Source organism: Eublepharis macularius, chromosome 16 (genome assembly GCF_028583425.1).
Source record: "Eublepharis macularius isolate TG4126 chromosome 16, MPM_Emac_v1.0, whole genome shotgun sequence".
NCBI lineage: Eukaryota > Metazoa > Chordata > Lepidosauria > Squamata > Eublepharidae > Eublepharis > Eublepharis macularius.
In genome coordinates, this window is record NC_072805.1 from 16,458,517 (window position 1) to 16,479,302 (window position 20,786).

Here is a 20,786-nt window from a genome sequence, read left to right on the forward strand (position 1 = left end):
GGACTATGTACCTTTGAACTATGTACAAGTTCCTAGTCCACACAGAAGCTGAAGTTCCACTTGAGTATTTTTTTTCCTACCAGGCCACTGGAAATGAAATTGCTCCAATGGGCCAGCCCAAGAAGAACAAACAGCCACACCTGCAGGCCTTTCACAGGCATCACTGGGGTGGGGCCCGGCTCGCGGTAGAGCCTGTGCTTTGCGTGCAGGTCACAGGTTCAGCCTCTGGCATCTCTAGTCGAAAGGCAATCGGTGATGGGAAAGACCTCAGAACCTTGGTGTTCTATCGTGGCAAGTTGTGAATCTGGTGATGTTCCCGTATTGAACTGTTTCCCCTTACTGAACTGTTATTTTCCCCAATCCCTCAGGGCCGGAAAGCATGTGCTGGAGTTTGGTTTCACTTTTCCTTCTGGTTGTTGGCTGTTCTCTACTAAAGCAGAGTCTGGAGAAGGCCCTGCTTTTGTTCAAATAAAACTTTCAAAACTTCAGACATGGACATTTTAGGGTTGCCAGGCTCCAGGTAGTGGCTAGAGATCTCCCAGAATTACAACTGATCTCCAGGTGACAGACATCAGTTCCTCTGGAGAAAATGGCTGCTTTGGAGGGTGGAATCTATGGAATTATACTCCACTGAGGTCCCTCCCCTTCCCAAACCCCATCTTTTATAGGCTCCACCCCCCAAAATTTCCAGGAATTTGTCAACCCAGACTTGGTAACCCTAGCACACTGTGCTTATGGAATTATTACACTTGAGAACCAGTTTCAGTCAGAATAGACAATACAAAACTTGGCAGACTAATATTCTGATTTAGAAGGCAACTAAGAAGGGGATGGTTCCGAGGAAGAGTATCAGAGGCATGCACAGGGTCCCAGGTTCAGTCCCTGCCATTTCCAGTACAAAGGATGTAAGAGATGGGGAAGAACTCAGCCTGAACCCCTGGAAAACGACTGCCAGTCAGAGAAGACAGGACAGGCTAATGGCCTGACTCATGTGTACCCAGCTTCATGTGTATGTAAGATGACTGCTGGGGGGAAGGAAACAGGATAATAATAATAACAAGTATGCTTATATACTGCTCTTCTAGACAGATTAGTGCTTCACCTGGAGTGGTGAACAAGTTAGTGTTATTATTATCCCCACAATACAGCTGGGGCTGAGAGGAGTGGCTGACCCATGGCCACCTGCTGAGTTCATGGCAGTGGTGGAATCTGAACCAGCAGAGTGCTGATTCACAGCCCAACCACTTAACCGCTGTTACAGCAGCACACGTAACAGTGCACTTATATGGTGCTATTTTAGACAGCTTAGTGAACAGAATCAGTGTTGTCCCCTCAATCCAGCTGTGGAGCTGGGGCTGAGAGGAGTGGCTGACCCAAGGCCACCTACTGAGCTCATGTGGCAGTAGTGGGATTCAAACCAGTAGACTGCTGATTTGAAGCCGAACCACTTAACCACTGTGCTACAGCAGCTCTGTAGTCCAGATGTGTTCCTAAATGTTGTTCTGTTTCTTTTGTGTATTAGGTCATGAATTGTCTCCAGGTGACACATACCGGTTAATTTGCAGTTATGGTATAATTTTGGAAACCGCCCAATGTTCTGACCTACTGAAAAGAGGAAATGAGGCATTTGAGGAAGAGGAGGAGAGACACAATTTCCCTGTGGGTCATTATGCCAATATATGTCTTTTGAAAGACTAAAGAAGTGTTAATTGTCTGGTTACAGAGGATTATCTTCAGAGGCACCTAGTATATTTGGTGTGTCTTACTAACATATCCTGGGTAGTATTGTTCCTTTGATGGGAGGAACTTACTCCAGCCTGGGGAGCCCTCCTCCAGGTTAAGTGGCTCAAGTTAAGTGCCCCTTCTGATGGAGGAAGAGCCACTTAAGTTGGCGGAAGGCTTTAAATGTCACTTATTGGAGTGGTAGGATAAGAAGCCACTCTGTCCCAACGGAATGATTCTGTTCATTTCTACAAACTACTTTTTAAACTGATTTGTAAATCTCTCTCCTCCTTAATAAACGACAAAGCTTTTTTCTGTATCGGTGGTATTTTTTAAAAAGTTCATGGTATCCTTCTTTACCTGGGGTGTAAATGGGGTGAAGGGGCATGGTTTTCAGTAGGTCATTGCTTGCATCTATGGCTAAACTAACTTCTTATATGCATAACAGACCAACGCTGGAGTTTCAGGAAAAATTGAGAGATTTTATTTGATTATCTAGTTGGAAATCTAGTTTGGTGTAGTGGTTAAGAGTGCGGGACTCTAATCTGGAGAGCTGGGTTTGATTCCCCACTCCTCCACTTGAAGCCAGCTGGGTGACCTTTGGTCAGTCACAGCTCTTTCAGAGCTCTCTCATCCCCACCCACCTTACAGGGTGTTTTGTTGTGGGGATAATAATGACATACTTTGTAAACCGCTCTGAGAGGGCATTAAATATAAATCGAATGTTGTTGTTGTTGTTATTATTATTATTATAAAAATCAAGAATAGTTAATATGGACATTAATTATAAAATTAAGATCTCAAAAATGCAGAATATAAAACGTGAAGTGTAAGACTGTTGATAGAATGTAAAGTATAAAAAATTGGGTATAAGTAAGGAGAGGGAGAAGAGGAGCATTTTGTAATTTAGTTGCATTGTTATATATCTTGTATATGCTTCTTTTTTTGTTGTAGCCTAAATCTACTGTTCTGTATACTGTCAAAGCTTTTTATGCACTTTCTATTGTATTTAAAAAAAAATTCTTTTTTTTATAAAAGCAGGACTTTGCCAACATAATATATGCTACAATAAAATTGTTACTTTCCAATATGGAAGCATAAACCATCCTATTCCCTTGAGAAATGCAGCTTATTTGCTGAAAGCTGTTTCAGACATCCCTTTAAACTGGCACCAATATTTCAGCTGAGCCAAGAACTGCACCATACCAAAATCTAGTGGCAGTGAACAAAAATTTAAGGGGGGGGGCCCGGTTGCCACCAACCAGAAGTCACTGAACATTGTCCCATATTTCTGGGTGGTTTCATTTGCCCATTTTCTACAGCCGCCATACAGATGCACCAAGCTCTGCATGCTGGCGGTGGGGAAAGAGGCTGTCCTGGCAAAGTTGGTGCTGTGCTTTCATTGCCCCCTACAGGCAGGACCCGGTGAAGCCACATGAGCAGCTCTCAGCCTCCACTGAAACTTTGCTTGCCGTTTTCAGAGAACTAACAAGGCAGCTATCAGACTGAATGGTGACAGCTTTTCTTTTGGATTTCTCGTTTTGAACATGCTGGAGACTCTCTTGCACAAGAACACACAACTCAAGAGGCACACATCTGGATAGCCAGTGCCCCTTTTCTCCCCAGAGCAGGAGTGGGAAGAAGGTGTAAGACAACTAATAAGCTCTGACTCCCTGGGTCATGTCTACTTTGGGCCCCTCCCTGTAGCAGATGCTGATACCCTGTCAAATGTGAGAACCACAAACTCCTTTGTCCTCAGCAATTCAGGGTGGAAAAGCAACTAGATTCCCAAACACTCCTTTTGGAGAAGCAACGGGCAGGTTCTGAGCAGGGCTGTGTGTGGGGCCACAACATAAAACAGTCAGAAAGAGGGTGAAAATAAGTTAACCCACCGTGGTGGAAAAAAGACCAGGGCGAGAGAGAAAGAAGTCATCTGATTTATTTAGTGCCACCAAACCTCCCAAACCAAAGACCACTCCAGTTCCTGAGCAATGAAGGCCGTGGGTCTTGCACCCAGACCAGGTGCTGGGCAGAAGCAGTCCAAACACACACAACACACAAATATAATACTGTTTGCAGCCAGGCTAGGGTTCCTATTCCCCTGGTGGGGGTAGGGGATTCCCTGCTCCCACCTTTCACCCCCCCTGCCACCACTTACCTGGCCAGCAGGGGGGGGGAAGGGGGGGAACGGGCTTCCCAGGTGTGCTCCTGAGGCTGGTGTGATGATGTCCTGAGAGCATTCCTGTGCTTTGCAGCAATTTGGCACCAAGTAGGCTAAATCGGGCTCATTTGGGGCCCAAATTGGCCCTGCTGCGAAGCTCACGTATTCCCCAGCCTTGCACAATGACATCACTTCCTGGAAGTGCTGTCATCGTGCCAGCGCAAGGAGTGTCCCAGGAGTACCAGGAAAGTGAGCATTGGTTCCCCTCGTCCCGCCAGGAGGGTAAGGGGACCCGGCCACCCTAAGCCAGGCACCCTCCCTTGCAGCCAGCATCCCTTCCTTGAGGAAGTCCACCGGGTTCCATCCCGATCCACGAGGCCAAGGAGAAGGGGCAGGTTTCAGCGAAGTAACACAAGCAGTGACATGTGCTGGTAGGATCCCTTAAGGCACGGTTCAGGCAGGTGAGTTGTCCCTGGCAACTGCCCTGCCTTCCTTCCAGCCGCTACGCCTCTACGGCCAGCATCCTTATTCTGCCAGGCTTCCCGGGTCCGTGCCCTGTTCTTCACACAGCCACTCCAGCCGTCTGCGCCAGGCCCAAGGCTTGCACCAGTTCGTCACTTAGGCCGTTCTTCAGGGTCCGTCTCACTGAAGAAAGAGACAAGACACGAAGGGTGAACAGAGCAGGAAACAAGACCCTACTGTGGGGGATGTCCAAGGGAAGCCAGGCCTGGAACCAAAACACAGGCTGGCCTCTCAGGTACTGCTAGACTCAGGTATGATTCGGCAACCCTTACAAGGCAAGTCAGGATATTCTGACGAGGCCACATCCTTAACAGACAAGGGACACAGCTCTTGATCCAGAAGGGAATCAGCCACTGCCCACCCAACACAAGAGTTGACACCCCCATATCTTGGCAGCCAGGGCAACTCAGGGGGTGAGCGCCCCTCTGGTATATTCTGTAAGGATAAAAGTACATCGCCTACTTCTCTCACCCGAGAAGAGTCAAAGAGGAGCCGTGCTGCACTGTCTGTGAACAGGTGAAGCAAGCTCATCTTTGCCAAAGTGGAAAAGAGCACCAGTCCGAGAACAGGGGAGACGATCCCATTGTCAGTTCAACTTTCCTCTTGGTGAGAGAAACTTAAAGCACAACAAAGACTCATTTTAGATATTAGATGCAGAGGAGTTAGCCGTGTTAGTCTGTAGTAGCAAAATAGAAAAGAGTCGAGTAGCACCTTTAAGACTAACCAACTTTATTGTAGCATAAGCTTTCGAGAATCACAGTTCTCTTCGTCAGATGCATGGAGGGCAAGAGGAAACTGGTCAGATATATAGGTGGAGAGGGGAGGGAGGAGTAGATGCAAACAGTAGCTTCTGATATGGAGATCAGTTTGCTTCTGTTAAGGAAGTCAATTACTTCTGATAATTGGAATTCATATGTAAATTTGACTCGGTCAGGCTGGGATTGAATAGAGACTATGAATGGTTATCTTATTATCAGAAGTAACTGACTTCCTTAACAGAAACAAACTGATCTCCATATCAGAAGCTACTGTTTGCATCTACTCCTCCCTCCCCTCCCCTCCTCTATATCTGGCCAGTTTCTTCTTGCCCTCCATGCATCTGACGAAGAGAACTGTGACTCTCGAAAGCTTATGCTACAATAAAGTTGGTTCGTCTTAAAGGTGCTACTGGACTCTTTTTGATTTTAGATATTTATACCCTGTTTTTCTCCCATAGGTAACCAAGATGGCTTATATTATTCTCAGCACTCTCCCCCATGCTGGTGGAGGCTTGTTAAAACTACAGCACCTCTAGAGCTGTGCATGTGCACCCAAATCCCACAGGAGGAAAAAAAATATTTATGAAGGGCTTAGCCAACTAGGTGCCGGACAAACAATATTCTAGAGACAGCACTTGCTCTGCAAGCAGACGGTCCCGAGTTCAACCTCTAGCATATCCAGCTCAGTTCGAAGGCGATGGGGAAGAGGTTTCTCTGCTCAGAGTAGACATATCGGAGAAGTAAGAGCAAGGTACTCTTGTGGAGTAAGGCAGCACAGTATTTTCATCTCTGCTTTTGACTTTATTCGAAATGAGCTTTCTCGCACTACAAGGTGTCTGCAAATATATCTTCCTCTCCCAGAATGTTTGCAATTAAGTCTTGCTGGTATTTGGTTAGATGCAGATTTGAAGATTCTCCTGCCCCAGGAATGTTACATTATCCTTGTAATGGCACCATCAGACTTTCCTTTCTGGGGCAGCTGTCTCCCACCCCTGACTTCAGCAGCCAAGAACGTCAGTGCAGCAAGGCAAGGAAAAGATGGATAAAGCAGAAAAAAAGGACTGAGACTGAGGGGAAGGGACAGGGAGAATCAGCTGGAAAAGGGTATGTGAAAAAGAGTGTGCAATATAGAGTGTTGGCAAAGAATCTTTTTTCATGAGAATCCAAAGTCAAGTTACTAATGGACAAACAGTTGGAAAATAAACATGGTATCCTGTTTTTATACATGACCATGGCAGCTAGGCTTTTATATGCACAAAAATGGAAAAGTGCAGTATTGCCTTCAATGGAAGACTAGATTGTGAAAATGATGGAGTTAGTGGAAATGGCTAAACTTACAGCTCTGATCAGAGATGAAACATTGTCTACCTTAATAGTAAACTGGAAAGCCCTTATTGACTTTCTGCATGAGATGAGAAAAAATGAACTGATGATGTGTGGCTTTGATTTCTAAGAAGATTTAAGTTGGGGAAAATAAATAGAAGGGGAGCAGTATTGAAAAGGTAAATTCTGGAGGCATCAAAACTACAAGTATAATGTACTGGCTAAAACTGGCTTCTACCGTAAATGGCCTGGCACATTTAGTTTTGAGAGATAACTTTGTTCCTCCCTGGTTGAGATTGCTGAGGAGCAAATTAGGTCATTATGGTTTCTCCCAACAATATCTATTGTTATCTATGAATATGGCACAGGCCAGGGTCCTGATTAAACAGAGAATCCTAGACGTGGAGAGGCAACATGACCTGACCAGAGTTGAGAACTGTTTATTGGAAAGAAGTATTATGAATAGGGTTGGACCAATGCCCTATGTAAACAGCGTGGGGAATCCTGATTATAGAAGAGCTTTTACCCTATTAAGATATGATGTCTTACCCTCTGCTGTCCTGGAAGGCAAATATAAGAAGACACCTTATGAAAAATGTTTGTGCCCTTGTGGAGATGGGAGTGTCGAGCCCCTATTACATGTTTTCTTTGAGTGTAAAATATATGATCATATTAGGGAAATATATATAAAACCTATAATTGATAGTCTTCTGGGGAAAGAGAGAAAAATTATATTACAATCATGTTAGCAGGCAGGAATAGGGAAACGACGCTCCGAGTGGCAAAATATGGCTGGATGGTCATTAAAAGGAGGAAATCCTGGCTTAGTGTGCAGAATCCTAGATAAGTATTGTTATAATTTGATAATATAAGGTAATTTGAATTTTAGGTATTTATATTATGTAAATTATAGCAAGCTACAATTTTAAGGACTGCCTGGATATTTTCAGTTTACATTGTTGCCAAATAATTATGCTTGTATTTCTCTTCCTTTCTCTCTTTTATTTCTTTCCCCATTCTTTCCTTTTTCTCTTCCCGTTTTATTGGGTTTTTAACATTATTAATAAAATAAAAAAACATGCTTTTAAAAAGTTACTAGTCCTCATGGCCAAGATGTCTGGAAAGTCCCTGAAGGAAGAGGGGCAGCTGCGTATGATTTCTAGACTTTGGTAGGGCTGTTGCTCTTTGACTAGCAAAACCAGAACGATGCAAACGCACCGATCCCAGTTTGCTGGTCCCACTGGTTGCAGAATTCAGTTTTCCTTTGGACTGGAACCCTGCGTTGCCTGAGCATCTTTGGCCTAGAGGACAACCACTTACGGGACTTCCTGTTCACCCGGGAGCGCTTGCGTTCCTTCCCAGCACCTGGTCGTGGAGGAGTGCTTTGCGTGACAGATTTCACCAGGCGATCCATGATTTCCTCTGAGGCATCGTCTGGGGAGCCGGATGTGTCATCCTGAGGAGGGAGGGCAGCAGGAGGGGTGTGCTTTCCGACACCTAGAATGAAATACAAACCATAGGAGGACTGCGGCAGCCCCGCCCTCAGCTGGTCTCAACTCCCCAAACATGGGGGCCTGCCTTAAGCTGACGGCTTGTTTATACTAGATCTTATTTCAAGGAGGACAAGGTGGGTTTAGTCACGTGACCCAGGAGCGCACTCGAGTGAAGAATGAATACACAGACGGGGGTGGGGGGGGAACAACCTTACAGTTCATCTTGAGATCGGAGGTCAGGTAAACCCCTGGCCCCCCAGTCTGTCCCCCTTTCAAGCCCCAAATGGCAGCTTGTCATGGCCCCTTACTAGGGGCACCCTCAATTACTCAAAGACATTTTGGAATGGCTTTGGGAAAGGGCCAAACTTCAGCAAGTCTCCAGGAGAAGGGGTGGGGGGAGGTCATGGAGAAGCCCCTTCCGTTGTTTACACAAGCACGGAGTGAGGTCCTTGCAGGCGGATGGGCCGGGGGAGAAAAAAGAAGAAGAAGAAACCCCCACAATAAACGCTTAGTAGGAGATCAACATTTCACTTTAGCAACACTTAAAGAGCAACTAAAGATGTGCCCCAGTTTTCCTGTAGTCTCTTGGATATAGAGCCCATTGTGATCACTTTGACATTTGATAACTTTGACATTGTGATAACTTTGACACTTAATTGCTCTTTAAGTGTTGCTAAAGTGAAACGTTTATTCCCTACTAAGCGTTAATTGTGGGGGTTTTCTTCTTTTTCGTTATCTACAATTTCTGCGATACTCCTTTGTTTTGCACTCTCTGATGGGTCAGGGGAAGCAGGAACGGATGTCAAAGTGATCACAATGGGCTCTATATCCAAGAGGCTACAGGGAAAACGGGGGCGCATCCCAGAACCCTCCCACGGTGGTTTCAAAAGCAAGGTGAAGCTGAAGTCCCCTGATATGGTCACTGTGAATTCAAAACACAGCAACGAAGCCCAGTTCTAACCATCAGAAAAGAGGGAGGCCAGAGAGGGGCAGACATTCTAAAAATGTCGAGGAGCTGAATGGGGGTGGGCTGTTATCTGTGCCCCCAATTATTATGGAAAACTAGGCTGAATTCCCCAGAAAGCCTTTCCCCTTACTTCTGCTGGCCCGACTGCGACGGCCAGATGGCTCTGAGGGAGAGATCAGCAGCACGCTGGTCATAGTTTCGTGGCCTGCTTCATCCTTTTGCTCTGGGCCGGCCGACGGTATTGTTAGTGCAGGGCTCGCTTCGGACTTGCTGATGCTGGCAAACCTCTCCATCTGCAAGCAAGAGAACTTGTATCAAGGTGAGCACCCAGACGGCAGTTTTCACAGTTGCCTCTCCCAGTTCACGCACATGCACAACCCGCAGTCTCCCGCCAGCCCTTACTAGTGACCACTACGTTGGCAAGGCAGATGCATATGGGTAGGAACCATATACTGATTCTGTAAATGGAAGCTGCCCTTGCAAGGACTCAAGGGTGTTTGGTTCCCAGGTTTTCCTTTTGGTGTGGAGGATCCAGGACCACGGAGTAGGAAGCAACTTCAGGTTAGACAGCAAATCAGAGGGCCTCACTGTGGTTTAGAAAATCAAGCCAGAGCGGGGAAAGAGAAGAAGAGACAGACACACCATGCCCAGCTACCTCTGTGATCATCCTGCCACGGGTTTTGTTCCTCTCCCGGCATGCTGCCCGTTTCTTCCTCTGCTGCAGAACTCGCTCTCGGCACGTGCGATACTCCAGGGCAAACTCCCGGAGAGTTTGGCAGATTCCAGTGACCTTCACATCCCGCACTGTCTGAGCGTCATAACCCAGGTAGAGGAGGAAGGAGCGAAATCTACAAGAAAAAGGGCTCTATGGGCATGGCTGTTCCACACACATCAACCTGTTTTGCTATGTCCCTCACACCCAGGTGCCCCCCAATCAGCCCGCGAGATACAGCGGGAAATTGCTCTACTGGGAGCAGGAGAACCAGATTCATATCTCTGGTTGAGCTATAAAGCTCACCAGGGGACTTTCCATCAGTCTCTCTCAGCCTAACCTACCTCACAGGGCTGTTGTGAGGGCAAAAGAGGGACAGACCATGCTCGTTACTCTTAGCTCCTTGAAGGGAGGGTGGAATAAAACCATAATATATAAACAAACTATGGTTGCACTAGGGAGTTAAAGCTCTAGCGGATTGTGCTCAAGAGGTTGATCTAGAATTCCTAGAATTTTGGTAGGGAAGTGTATAGCTATATTGATTTATAACCCACTGCGTTTATAGTTGTCAGTCAACATTTACTGCTTATCCAATTGTGTCATTGGTGGTGGAAAGTGCCATCAAATCACAGCCAATTTATAGTGCCCCCCCAGAGTTTTCAAGGCAAGGGACAATCAGAGGTGGTTTACCATTACCTATCTCTGCAGAGCAACTGTGGACTTCCCTTGATAGTCTCCCATCACTCTGAGTTAGTACTTGGATGGGAACCTATCAAGCTCTTAGCCCTGCTTAGCTTTTAAGATCTGATAAGATCAGGCTATCTTGGGTCAGGATTGTATTTTCAGATTATGTATGTTCACTGACTCCAGCTATAAAGCTGATGAAATAAAATATGGGGGTAGGGGTAGAAAAACTCTTGGGCTGAAAAGAACGTAACTAGAGACGCACAGACCTGTTCAGCACCCGCCGGTGGACAACTTTGAGGATGATGATCTTCTGGGTGCTGGCCTGTAGGAAGTCCAGCAGCTTGCTCTTCAGGGCAGGCTTGGTCTCATGCTTGGTGATGGCCTTTAGGCTATCCCACGATGCTTTGCACCGTTGCTCTAACTGCACCAGGCTTTCTGCCAGCACGTCAAAGTCAACCTGAGAGAAGCAGTATAAAAAGCCTGCTTAGCGATTCCAGGAATCTGTTCCAGGAGAGCACAGCACCGGCCTGGCAGGCAATCTCGGCCATGGGAAACAAAAGGAGACAAAGCTACACCTCACCTTGGCCGAGCGTGTGATGGCGGCAATCTCAGAGTAGAGGTCGGTCGTATCCGGGAATTTCTCCACCACGTTGTGGCACAGGTGATGTAGCAGGGTCTGTCGGTGCACTGTGTCTTTCACCTCTGAAACCTTTGCCAGGTAGCTCAGCTCGAACCCTCGACTCTAAAACCCGAAAACACAGTCAGTTCCTTTCCACACAAAGGAGCAGAGAAGTGGGGTATAAATGAATGTAAGAACATAAATAAATATTCCTCAGGTCTCCATTCAAGGGGAAAAAGAGAGTTCTATAAAGGGGAGAAGGCTGCAGTATAAAGGAACGGAGGTCACGAGAACAGGATTGGAGCCTATTCCCCTGTTTGTTGTATGTAGCATCTTGCTCTTACTGCACTGTTTTCTACTTTTAGAATTCAATTTTTGCGCTGTTTATGACACATCATGTCTGATACTATGTTTTGCAATGTTTCTAATTTTTGCAAATATAATCCTATTCCATTGCTTTTTGATGAGTCATGCTATTTGAATGCATTCTCTTACACTAATCTGTCTTCCGTTTCAGCTAGAAAGGTGGGCTGTCAATAATTTAAATTAAAAGTTCTGCAGCTGTCAGTCTGGAGATGTCACATCCCACCCATCCCATGCTTTTGAAATGTGACTTCTCTTGAGATTAGATGTAGAGCAGAACCACAAGTGACAAAAGGCACAGGTTGGACACTTGTCAGCTTCGCTCAAGTTTTGATGGGAAATGTAGGCAGCTTGGCGGAATGTTGGACAAGTGATAGTTGAAAAGTCCATTGGACAGCAGTCGGAGAGCCAAGCTGCAAGACCAGGATGCCTACATTTCCCATCAAAACTTGAGGGAAGCTGACAAGTGTCCAATCTGTGCCTTTTGTCACTTGTGGTTCTGCTCGTAGTTGCAAGTTAAAAAAGCTGATTGCTAGGCAGGGGATCTACCAGCCACTGAGAGTTCATAAAGAAGAGGTGGCCTTTTGAGAGCTGGCGCAGGGAGACATCAAGCCAACCACAGAGTTTCCTTGATTACTCATACCAAAGTATTTCGGTTAGGCTTTGGCCTGCCCGTAAAACGCACATTGTGCGATCTAGAAGCCCTGGATCCAATCCCAGACACTGACTGATAATGGTTACTAAGGGCTAAGCTACACATGACGAATGACACTTGAACGGCAAGTGTATTTCTCCCTGTTCACTTGCCCTCCACTCAATCCACTTGCCATTCAAGTGTCATTTGTCATGTGTAGCTTGGCCCTAAGTGGAGAAGGAAGAAGGAAAACTCCTTTAGAGGCTTTAGGAGTTGCGCCCTGGCACTGGAGTGGGCCGCCTACCCGAACCCCCTCTGTAATTTCCCCTTACTTTTCTGCACACCTCACCTGGGATCCATTCAAGAAGTTGCCCATGGCTAGGAGAGTGGCAAGAATGTGCTTGAAGGTCTGGTTTTTGGCCAGCTGCTCCATTCCAAGCTTTAAGTCAAACAGAGGTTCAGCGATTTCCTGAACAGAAACACACCAACGCAGAACTTTGGGATATGGAACCATTTACCCAATACTGCCAGTGGAAAGGGAATTTTTCTGGGTCATCCCAAAGGCCCTTAAATGCATTCATACACCACAGCAGGACTTGAAGCTAGAAGGGAATGCAAAAGGAACACACACACCCTTCATAGCTCCACACAGAGCACGTATGTTTTAGGACTGGACTGTCAGCAAGCCCTTCTATCGAAAGCTCAGCCTCTCTTGCATGACTGCCCCACCTGTGTTGAGGCATTGCTTCTTCCCCAGATCTCCATATTCACTCCAACAACCTAACAACCCCAGCCATACCATCTCAGGTTCATTCATTCGTTCATCTTCCAAGGCTATATATGCTAACAAGTGTCAGCAATGACCTTCCATACTCTACAGTGGACAAACAGGTCAGTCCCTACTAGAGGTGGGCATGGACAGGAAAACGGACCAAAATTTTGTACAGACCGGACTGGCTCGGCTTTCGCAAACTGGTGGGTTGTGGGATGCCCGTTTTCCACTGACCCGCGGACTTTTCACCAGTCTGTTGGTCCGTGGTCCATTAAAGCCTCCCAGTGCCACTGGCAAGTGGCACCGGGAATGCTTTAACATTTAAATCCCCCTTGCTCCAGCTGATTGGCTGCCTGCCAGTCAGCTGGAGCAAGGGGGAGGTTAGAGCGCTCCCGGCTGTCCGGACTGATGAACCGGTTGGTTCTCAAACTGGGGCTGGACCATGAAAAGTTCGTGGTCCGTGGTCTATGAAACACCACGGACCACAGACGCACAGCCTGTGCATTTTTTCCGGTCCGTGCCCACCTCTAGTCCCTACGCAAAAGAATAAACGGACATAAATCTGACATTAAGAACCACAACACTCAAAAAACAGTAGAACATTTTAATCTTCCAGGACATTCTGTTGGTGACCTAGAAGTGGCTTGTCCTCAAACAAAGAAGCTTCAAGGGCAGATTACAATGTGAGATTGAAGAACCTGAGTTCATTCACAAGTTCAGAACAATGGAACTCCCATGGGCTGAATAGAGACACAGGATTCTTTTCTCACAACAGATGCTAATTTTTGCTCTGATCAAATTGCGGTGTACCTTTGCATCCTGACTCCCTTCTTTGCTTCAACCCACCCACCTCTTGATAGAAAGGCCCAGGTATCTCCACTCCTCCCTGTATCTGAAGAAAGGAACTTTGACTCGCAAAAGCCTGAAAATCTTGTTGGTCTCTAAGGTGCCACTGGACTCAAATCTTGCTGTTTTACTGCAGACCAACACAGTTGCCTAGCTAAAACACCCTCCCCTTTAGCACGCGAAGCCCCGCGAGACCCTCCCTACCCAGCCAACGGGGCATGCACTTAAGAGCTTACCTGCTCCATGGTCTCATAGTCCATCTTAAAAGCCCACAGCTGGAGTCGGGCAGTAAGCTCGGAGATCGAGGCAAGGGTGAGGAGGAACTGCTCCGCTGACCCAAGCGGGACATCAGGATTGGCCAGCTGGGCTTCCTGAATCCTCTGCTTCTCTTCCTCAGTGGGAACCATGGTCACAATTTTCTGTAAAAACAGGAGGCTGGAGATGTCGGGGCTTGCTGAAGCTTTCTGACTCTTGAGGGCCAAGAGTCCTGCCTTCAAGGGGATGGACGGTTGGCCCACCTGGCCCGATGCCTGACTTGCAAACCCGGCAAGCTGCCCTCACCTCAATCCCTTCCTTAGTAATTGCAAACTCATCGAAGTTGAGAATGGCGGTCTTGATGATGTACGCTGGAGGCAGCACCGTCAAGCCGATGTTGATGGCGTTGCTCCTCTTGGGATCCAAGACTACAACGACCTTCTTCCCATCGGCAGCTTTCTTGAGGTGGGAAGAAAGGAGGTCGGAATCCACAGGCACACACACTGAGACTTCCCCCTTCTCCCACTAGAGCTGGGATGGCATACATGAGCCAGTGCGTGTTGGATCAGGATCTGGGAGACCCAGGTTCGAATCCCCACTCTGCCATTAAGCTTGCTGGGTGACCTTGGGTCAGGCTGTCTTAGCCTAACACACTTCACTGGGATGTTAGGAGGATAAAGAGGAGGAAAGGAGAGCAATGTGGCAAGCCACTTTTGAGTCTTCATTGGAAAGAAAAGTGGGGTATACATGAATAAAAATATGTGGAAGCTCTTCCATTTCATCCTTCTAGTCTCCCTTAGATAGGCAAAGAGAGATGGGATAATTTCCCATGGTTTTCCAACAAGCATCATGACCCAGTGTGGATTTCTATGAAGATCCTCCCCGGTCCTTACTGGCAGCAAAACCAGCCATTGCTCTAAAATGGAATTCGCAATCTGCTCTGACTATATCCACATGGGATTTGAAAGTATGGGATCATCTGGTAATGGAAAAGACTTCAGATGGCTTTCTCCAATCTGAAATTTACCCTAAAACAACTGGGTTTATTGAGAAATGCCTCCCATTTCTTGAGCACATTACCCAAAAGGATATCCTACCCCAAAACCCAGTCTATCTGAAACTCTTATCTCTATAAAATTTAGCAAATAGTATAAGATATCAAAGTTTACTCTCCGTTGTGTGCAATGTTCAGCCGTGGAGTACCTACTGACATCATTAAAAGAACGTTACTTGCTCATCTCTCTATCATTTGCAGCTTGTTGTGTTAGCTTAAATTTAATATGTTTAATTGGCTCTAATAATATGACCCGTTATCTGTAATTCGTTCTCAGTTCGGTCGTAACTCATATGAAACGTCATTATGATATGTTGTAAATCTTAGAATCGACAATAAAATTTGAAAAGGAAAAAAAAGATCTTCCTTGCTCCAAGTCCAAACACTTTACCCACATCGTACAGGCCAAAAAATGCGGGCTTTCAGGACATACACACAAACCCAAAATCGGACTATCTGGTGACCCGCACCCAAGAGAAAGTCTCTTTCGCCCCCCCCCGCCCCCGTGTGGCGATTCTCTGGCCTCCTGGAACCAGGCTCTTCTATCACATCACATGAGGTTCCTGCTTCAATGTGCAGATTACCCCAAATGGAATCAACCTGGGAGAGAGAGAAATCTGTCTCCAAGGCTCATGTGCACTACAGGTGCAAGAGGGCAGGACGACAATGGAAAACAAGAGCCCTGCAGATCAGAGAAGCCGAGACAGAAACTCCTTTTGGCTGCTGAAAAGGGTAGCAGTGGCCCAGTGAGGAGAGCACACGTTTTGCAACAGCATGCCCCGGGTGTTCAAAGCCCAGACGCTCCAGTTTAAAGGATCGTGGGGGGCCTGCGCAACTGGAGAGTTGCTGCCAGTTGAGAACAAACGTCGGGATCGGAAGACCATTGACCCAATCGGTACAAGACAACCTCTGGCACAGAATTAGTTTTCATCAAGTCCTTCTACACTACAGAAATTCCTTTTCCCCCCTATACAGTTTCATGTGCATTTATGAAGCACGGTTCAGCAAAACTCACATGAAACTGCCTTATACCATCAGATCCTTGGATTATCAAAGACAGTATTGTCCACTCTGGCTGGCAGCAGCTCTTTAGCTTTTCAGGCAGACAATATACCCTAACAGCAGTTCGGAGGAGCACTGAACTGATTTGCCAAACCTACCTTAGAGGAAAGCACATCCTTCGCCTTCGACTCAAACAGATGCTCCAGCTTGGCTGTATCAATCTCCACCTTCTCCAGGGATGCCCACAAAGTAGCCTGCCCAAATCTGCCTCTCCCTGTTGAGCTATCCACATTTTTCAAGTCCCTCCAGAAAAGCTTAACTGTCTTCTTCTTAGCAGGCATGTGAGCATCTCCAGTGGAGGAGCTGAGCCTGCCAGGAAGGGGATAACCAGGTGGGGGAGGAGGAGGAGGAGGGGGACATCCAGGGAGGGGAGGAGGGGGAGCAGGGGGAGGAGGGGCATGGCCTGGAGGGAGGGGAGGGGGAGGGGGAGGAGCCAGAACACCATTTACAATGGTAGCAGTATGGTGGACAGGTGCATGTGGTGACACCTTCTCCACCATTTCAGTCTCTAGGACATCGAAATCTTCTTCCCTGCCTAGGTCTGAGAAGTCCAGATCTCTGATTTTCAGCAGCTTTGGGATTGGTTCCTGACATATGACCTCCAAGTCTTTCCTGAAGGGGGCCATAAGGGTACTCTCTAGACTCTGTAAGTTGGCTTCCACATCGATGCTGAACTGGGCCCGTAAAGGTCGGGCCCGTGAGTCAGAGGGTGCCTCTGTCCTCTTGCCCGGACAGCTCCCGCCTTCTTCCAAGCTGAGCTTGTCCTTGGTTTCTGCCTGGTAGTCTTCTGTGGGGGCCAGAAGTGTCCTCTCCAAGTCCGTTGGGGTCTTGGAGAACAACATGTCAAGCATCAACTTCTTCTCGGAAACAACACTGCTGGAGGCCTCAGCGCCTTCACAGGGCGGAACATGTCTGTGACCTGGACTTGGGATGGAATCAAGGCCAAGGGGGCGGCGGCTGCAGGCACTGTTGTCCAATGTGTTCAGGTTGGCCTCTTCACTGTCAAAGCTGCCTGACTCAGAGGTAGGCTCCATTCTGTTGGCAGTTTCATTCTCCCCTGTGCTCCACCTCCCTAAGGGCAAAGAGGAGAAAGGTCAGGTTCAGTTTCCCAGGCAGGGCTACAGAAGAAATGGCACCAAGAAGGAGCTGGGATCAAAGAGCGGACATTCTCAGCAGGGCAGCAAAGGTTCCGAGCCCTAATCCAGGTCTGGTTCATGCAGGCATGGGATTTTTCTCCTAAGGAGGGATACTTGCCCCCGCATTTTGTTACCTTGGCCAACAGGTTCAGCGCCTGGTGTCGCCTCAGCCAGGACTTCTGCTCGCCCCCTGCACATTGCAAACAACTTCTCCTTCTGGGAGGCTGCGAGGTTTTCCAAGAAGCGGGCTCTACAAGAGAAAAGAAAACCCACCGCAGTGAGGATCAGGGAGACAGCGATTCACTCTGACGCCGCAGCACATAACATCATGCACAGACAGACCAGACTGCCATCGCAGCAACCCACACAAGGGATGGGCCCTCCACAGACACAAGCGTACCCTGAGGGTACAGCTCAGCGTTGAGAGAGAGGAGCACACGGCAGGAGCACACGGCAAGGCAAAGCACCCTGGGACACACAGACACACACTCCATCCCTCCACGGAAGATCCTTTCACAGGCAACGAGGTGTGGTGTTCAGAATGTTAGCCTAGGGTACTGGAAGACCAGGGTTCCACCACGGAGGCAATGTTAAGACTGTGTTTTACTGTTTACTATTTTATATGGTTTTTACATTTTATAATATGTTAGGGTATTTATATATTGTTGTAATTGCTGTTAATACAATGTTGTGACTAGAGATGGGCACGATCCAAAAAAAATTGCCGATCCAGCTGATCGTGGATCGGCGCCGGTGACGGTCCCAACTAAACGATCCACACCGATCATCTCCCGTTCCCGATCCGTGGATTGTGGAGGCCAAAGTGGGGCGCGCTGCTATACCCAGCTATGTGGAAAGGTGGGTGTTGGTGGCGGCCACCGGGCCCGGCGGGCATGGGGAGACGGCGATGAGCCGCCTCCCCTCAGGGCGCAGGGGGTCTGGCCGCTCACCTGCGGCACCCCCCATGTGCCCACCCGCCAGGCCAAAAAGGAGCGCGCTGGCGAGAAAAGAACGGTGGGTGATGCCGGCGGCATCTGTGTTTGTGTTTGGCCGTCAGAGCTGCCTATCAGGGTTTGCAGGGATGAGATTGGAGTGCCCATGGCTACAGAACACCCCCTTCCCCCTCCCTCCCCTGGGTATCTTCTCCCAGCTGGTGACTGCTTTGCTGCTCCATGGTTGGAAGGAAGCCCTGCTGGCTGATCAAGGAAAGCTGGGCTTCCATTCGGGTTTCCAGGGCGACAGAAGGAGGGGAAACACAACTCAGGCATTCCCCTGGCTCCGTTGCTCTGGGAATAGATTACTGGTGCCTGAGTGTCTGGCTTCCCGATCCAAGCACGATTCAGCCCCCTCCCGATCACTGGATCGTTGGCCGTGGCCGATCATGATCTGCTGAGTCACGATCGCTATTATCGTGGGGGTTTTTGGATCGTAATGCGGATCATGCCCATCTCTAGTTGTGACCCACCCTGAGCTTGCTTGTGGGGAGGGTAGAATATAAACCCAATCAATCAATCAGAAGCTTGCTGGCTGACCTTGGGCCAGTTGCATACTCTCAGCTTAACTTACTTTACAAGAGTCCCTACTTTGGGTCCCCCTTGGGGAGAAAGGTGGGGTAGAAATAGCAATAAATATAAATATATAAATCTAAATTTAAAAATGCACAACATACTCGATGACATGAAAATACTCCAAATATCCCGATATTTAATTTACTGGCCACTTTCCCACATCATGCGCCCTCAAAGCAGCTTATAATAAAACCATCCATGCGACATCACAAAACAAATTTGCCCTGTTAGGGAAACGTAACTGAGCCTAACGGGCTGCGGAGGCAGAGCAGGGAATTTCCCCCACAGGGGCAAAGAGCACTTTCTCAGGGCAGTTTCAGGGTAGAAAAACAATGGAGGAGGGGGAGACTGAAGCCCCTCCCCTTTGCATGAGACAGTCCCAATCTGGACTTATGCGCTCCTGGGCGCTGAGATCTGAGCAGGGAACCCCCCGGGCCTTGCTTGTCAACTGCACCCAACAATGGGCTCTCAAGAAATATAATGGGGCCTTAAGTGGGAATTGGAATCTAGCTGTCCCCAATTCCTAGTCTGATAGCTGAACTGCTGTAATAAGTCATGGGGCAGGCCTGACCTGCTTTGGGCTTAATAACTCCAAGTCCACGTTACTCGTAACACTTGTCAGGAATTACCGTGAAAGCAGGCGAGGTGTAGTGGTTTGAATGTTGGACCACGATGTGGGAAAGCCAGGTTCAAATCCCTGCTCTGCCATGGGAACTTGTTGGACAACCTTGGGCCGTTCATTCTTTCACAGCTTAATCTACCTCACAGGGGTGTTGTGAGGATAAAATGGAAGAAAGAATGATCCACGCTGCTCTGGGTCCCCGTGGGGGAGAAATGTGGAGTATAAGTGAAGTAAAATTTTTAGAAAACTTTAAAATACTGCAAGCTAAGGAAACATAGCCACTCCAGCAGTAGAGAAAAGTGAACAGGCAAAGGGCTTAGCTGGCTTGATGAAAGCCACAAAAAAAAAAAAAATCTGGAGGGAAAGGGAATCTTTTTCCTGCCTTTGCCACACACAATCAAGCAACACTGTGCAAAGGTGCCCTTCTCCCTCCATCTAGTACCGTTCAAGCCCTTGAGCACAACACAGAGATCCCTAGCAGGAACGTCCAGGTTCTTTGTACTCAGCACTTGATAAGAACAGTCCCCCCTCAGGCAAAGAAGTGTTTATCATTCAATGAAGTTTTGGGGCCTGAAACCCAGGACAAGCCCATTTAGGGATCCGGGGTAAGTAAGCATGCCTATGGGCGTGTGTAGGTCTTCTGGTGGGACTCTGCTCCCCAGAAATACTCCAAATTTGCCCCTGGCCAAGCGCACACACATCTGCACTTACTCAAAACGCCTCAGGACGGGCTTGTCCCCGGAGGCCACAGGGGGCTCCTCTGGCCTGGGATAAGAGGTCAGTTAGCACCAGTGGATAGAGGCATCACACTCTGCATGCCCTGCCAAGGCGATGCCAGCCCCGAAGCCAAGAGCCGCATGCAGAAAGGACACCACTGAGCTAGCCGCTTTCCTCCTCCCCAACTTAGCTGCACTCCCTTCCAACCAGCAGCCTGTCTTTGGGCTCATGCGTCCAGGCGAAAACAGAAGCCAACCCACAATGGGGGGCAAGGGGTGTCTGGCGTAGTGGTTAAGAACGGCAGGACTCTAATCTGGAGAACCAGGTTTGATTCCCCACTCCTCCGCTTGAAGCCAGCTGGGTGACCATGGATCAGTCACAGCTCTCTCAGAGCTCTCTCAGTCTCACCCACCGCACAGGGTGATTGTCATGAGGATAATAATGACACACTTTGTAAACCGCTCTGAGTGGACATTAAGTTGTCCTGAAGGGCAGTATATAAACTAAATTTTGTAGTAGTAGTAGTAGTAGTAATTATTATTATTTATTATTTAGTGACTTCTGAATAGCTGCAATCTGATACAGCCATACACCGACACCTCAAAAACAAGCTCCACAGCAGTTCAAGAGCAGCACAACATCTGCAAAAGGGAGAGACCTCTGCAGCCCCCTCCCCTCTATAAGCAACCCAGATGCAGAAAAGCCCCCAACCTACACCGGCTTAAAGGCAACAGCCAAACAGACTTCCCATAAGAGCTCTGGTGCAAAAACATACTCACAGCCCTGATTTGGA

General features: G+C 47.9%; 1 protein-coding gene across 3 annotated transcripts in view; it reads right to left on the bottom strand.

Moving 5' to 3' along the window:
* Positions 1-20,786, bottom strand: part of FHOD1 (formin homology 2 domain containing 1) — a 274,420-nt gene that overhangs the window by 196,696 nt on the left and 56,938 nt on the right. The window contains exons 13-24 of one of the 3 annotated variants that reach the window (XR_008598354.1): positions 19,988-20,041; positions 17,221-17,336; positions 16,049-17,022; positions 14,141-14,293; positions 13,816-13,998; positions 12,311-12,430; positions 10,926-11,087; positions 10,612-10,802; positions 9,602-9,794; positions 9,077-9,239; positions 7,807-7,983; positions 3,775-4,528 (exon numbers count right to left, since the gene is read on the bottom strand). Coding sequence is in view for 2 of the 3 variants with exons in the window: in XM_055000389.1 (XP_054856364.1) it covers positions 4,446-4,528; positions 7,807-7,983; positions 9,077-9,239; positions 9,602-9,794; positions 10,612-10,802; positions 10,926-11,087; positions 12,311-12,430; positions 13,816-13,998; positions 14,141-14,293; positions 16,049-17,022; positions 17,221-17,336; positions 19,988-20,041 (2,569 nt within the window). In the remaining variant the exon portion in view is untranslated. Of the gene's footprint in view, positions 1-3,645; positions 4,529-7,806; positions 7,984-9,076; positions 9,240-9,601; positions 9,795-10,611; positions 10,803-10,925; positions 11,088-12,310; positions 12,431-13,815; positions 13,999-14,140; positions 14,294-16,048; positions 17,023-17,220; positions 17,337-19,987; positions 20,042-20,786 lie in introns of those variants that run through there. The other 2 variants (XM_055000389.1, XM_055000390.1) reach the window with 2 other exon arrangements.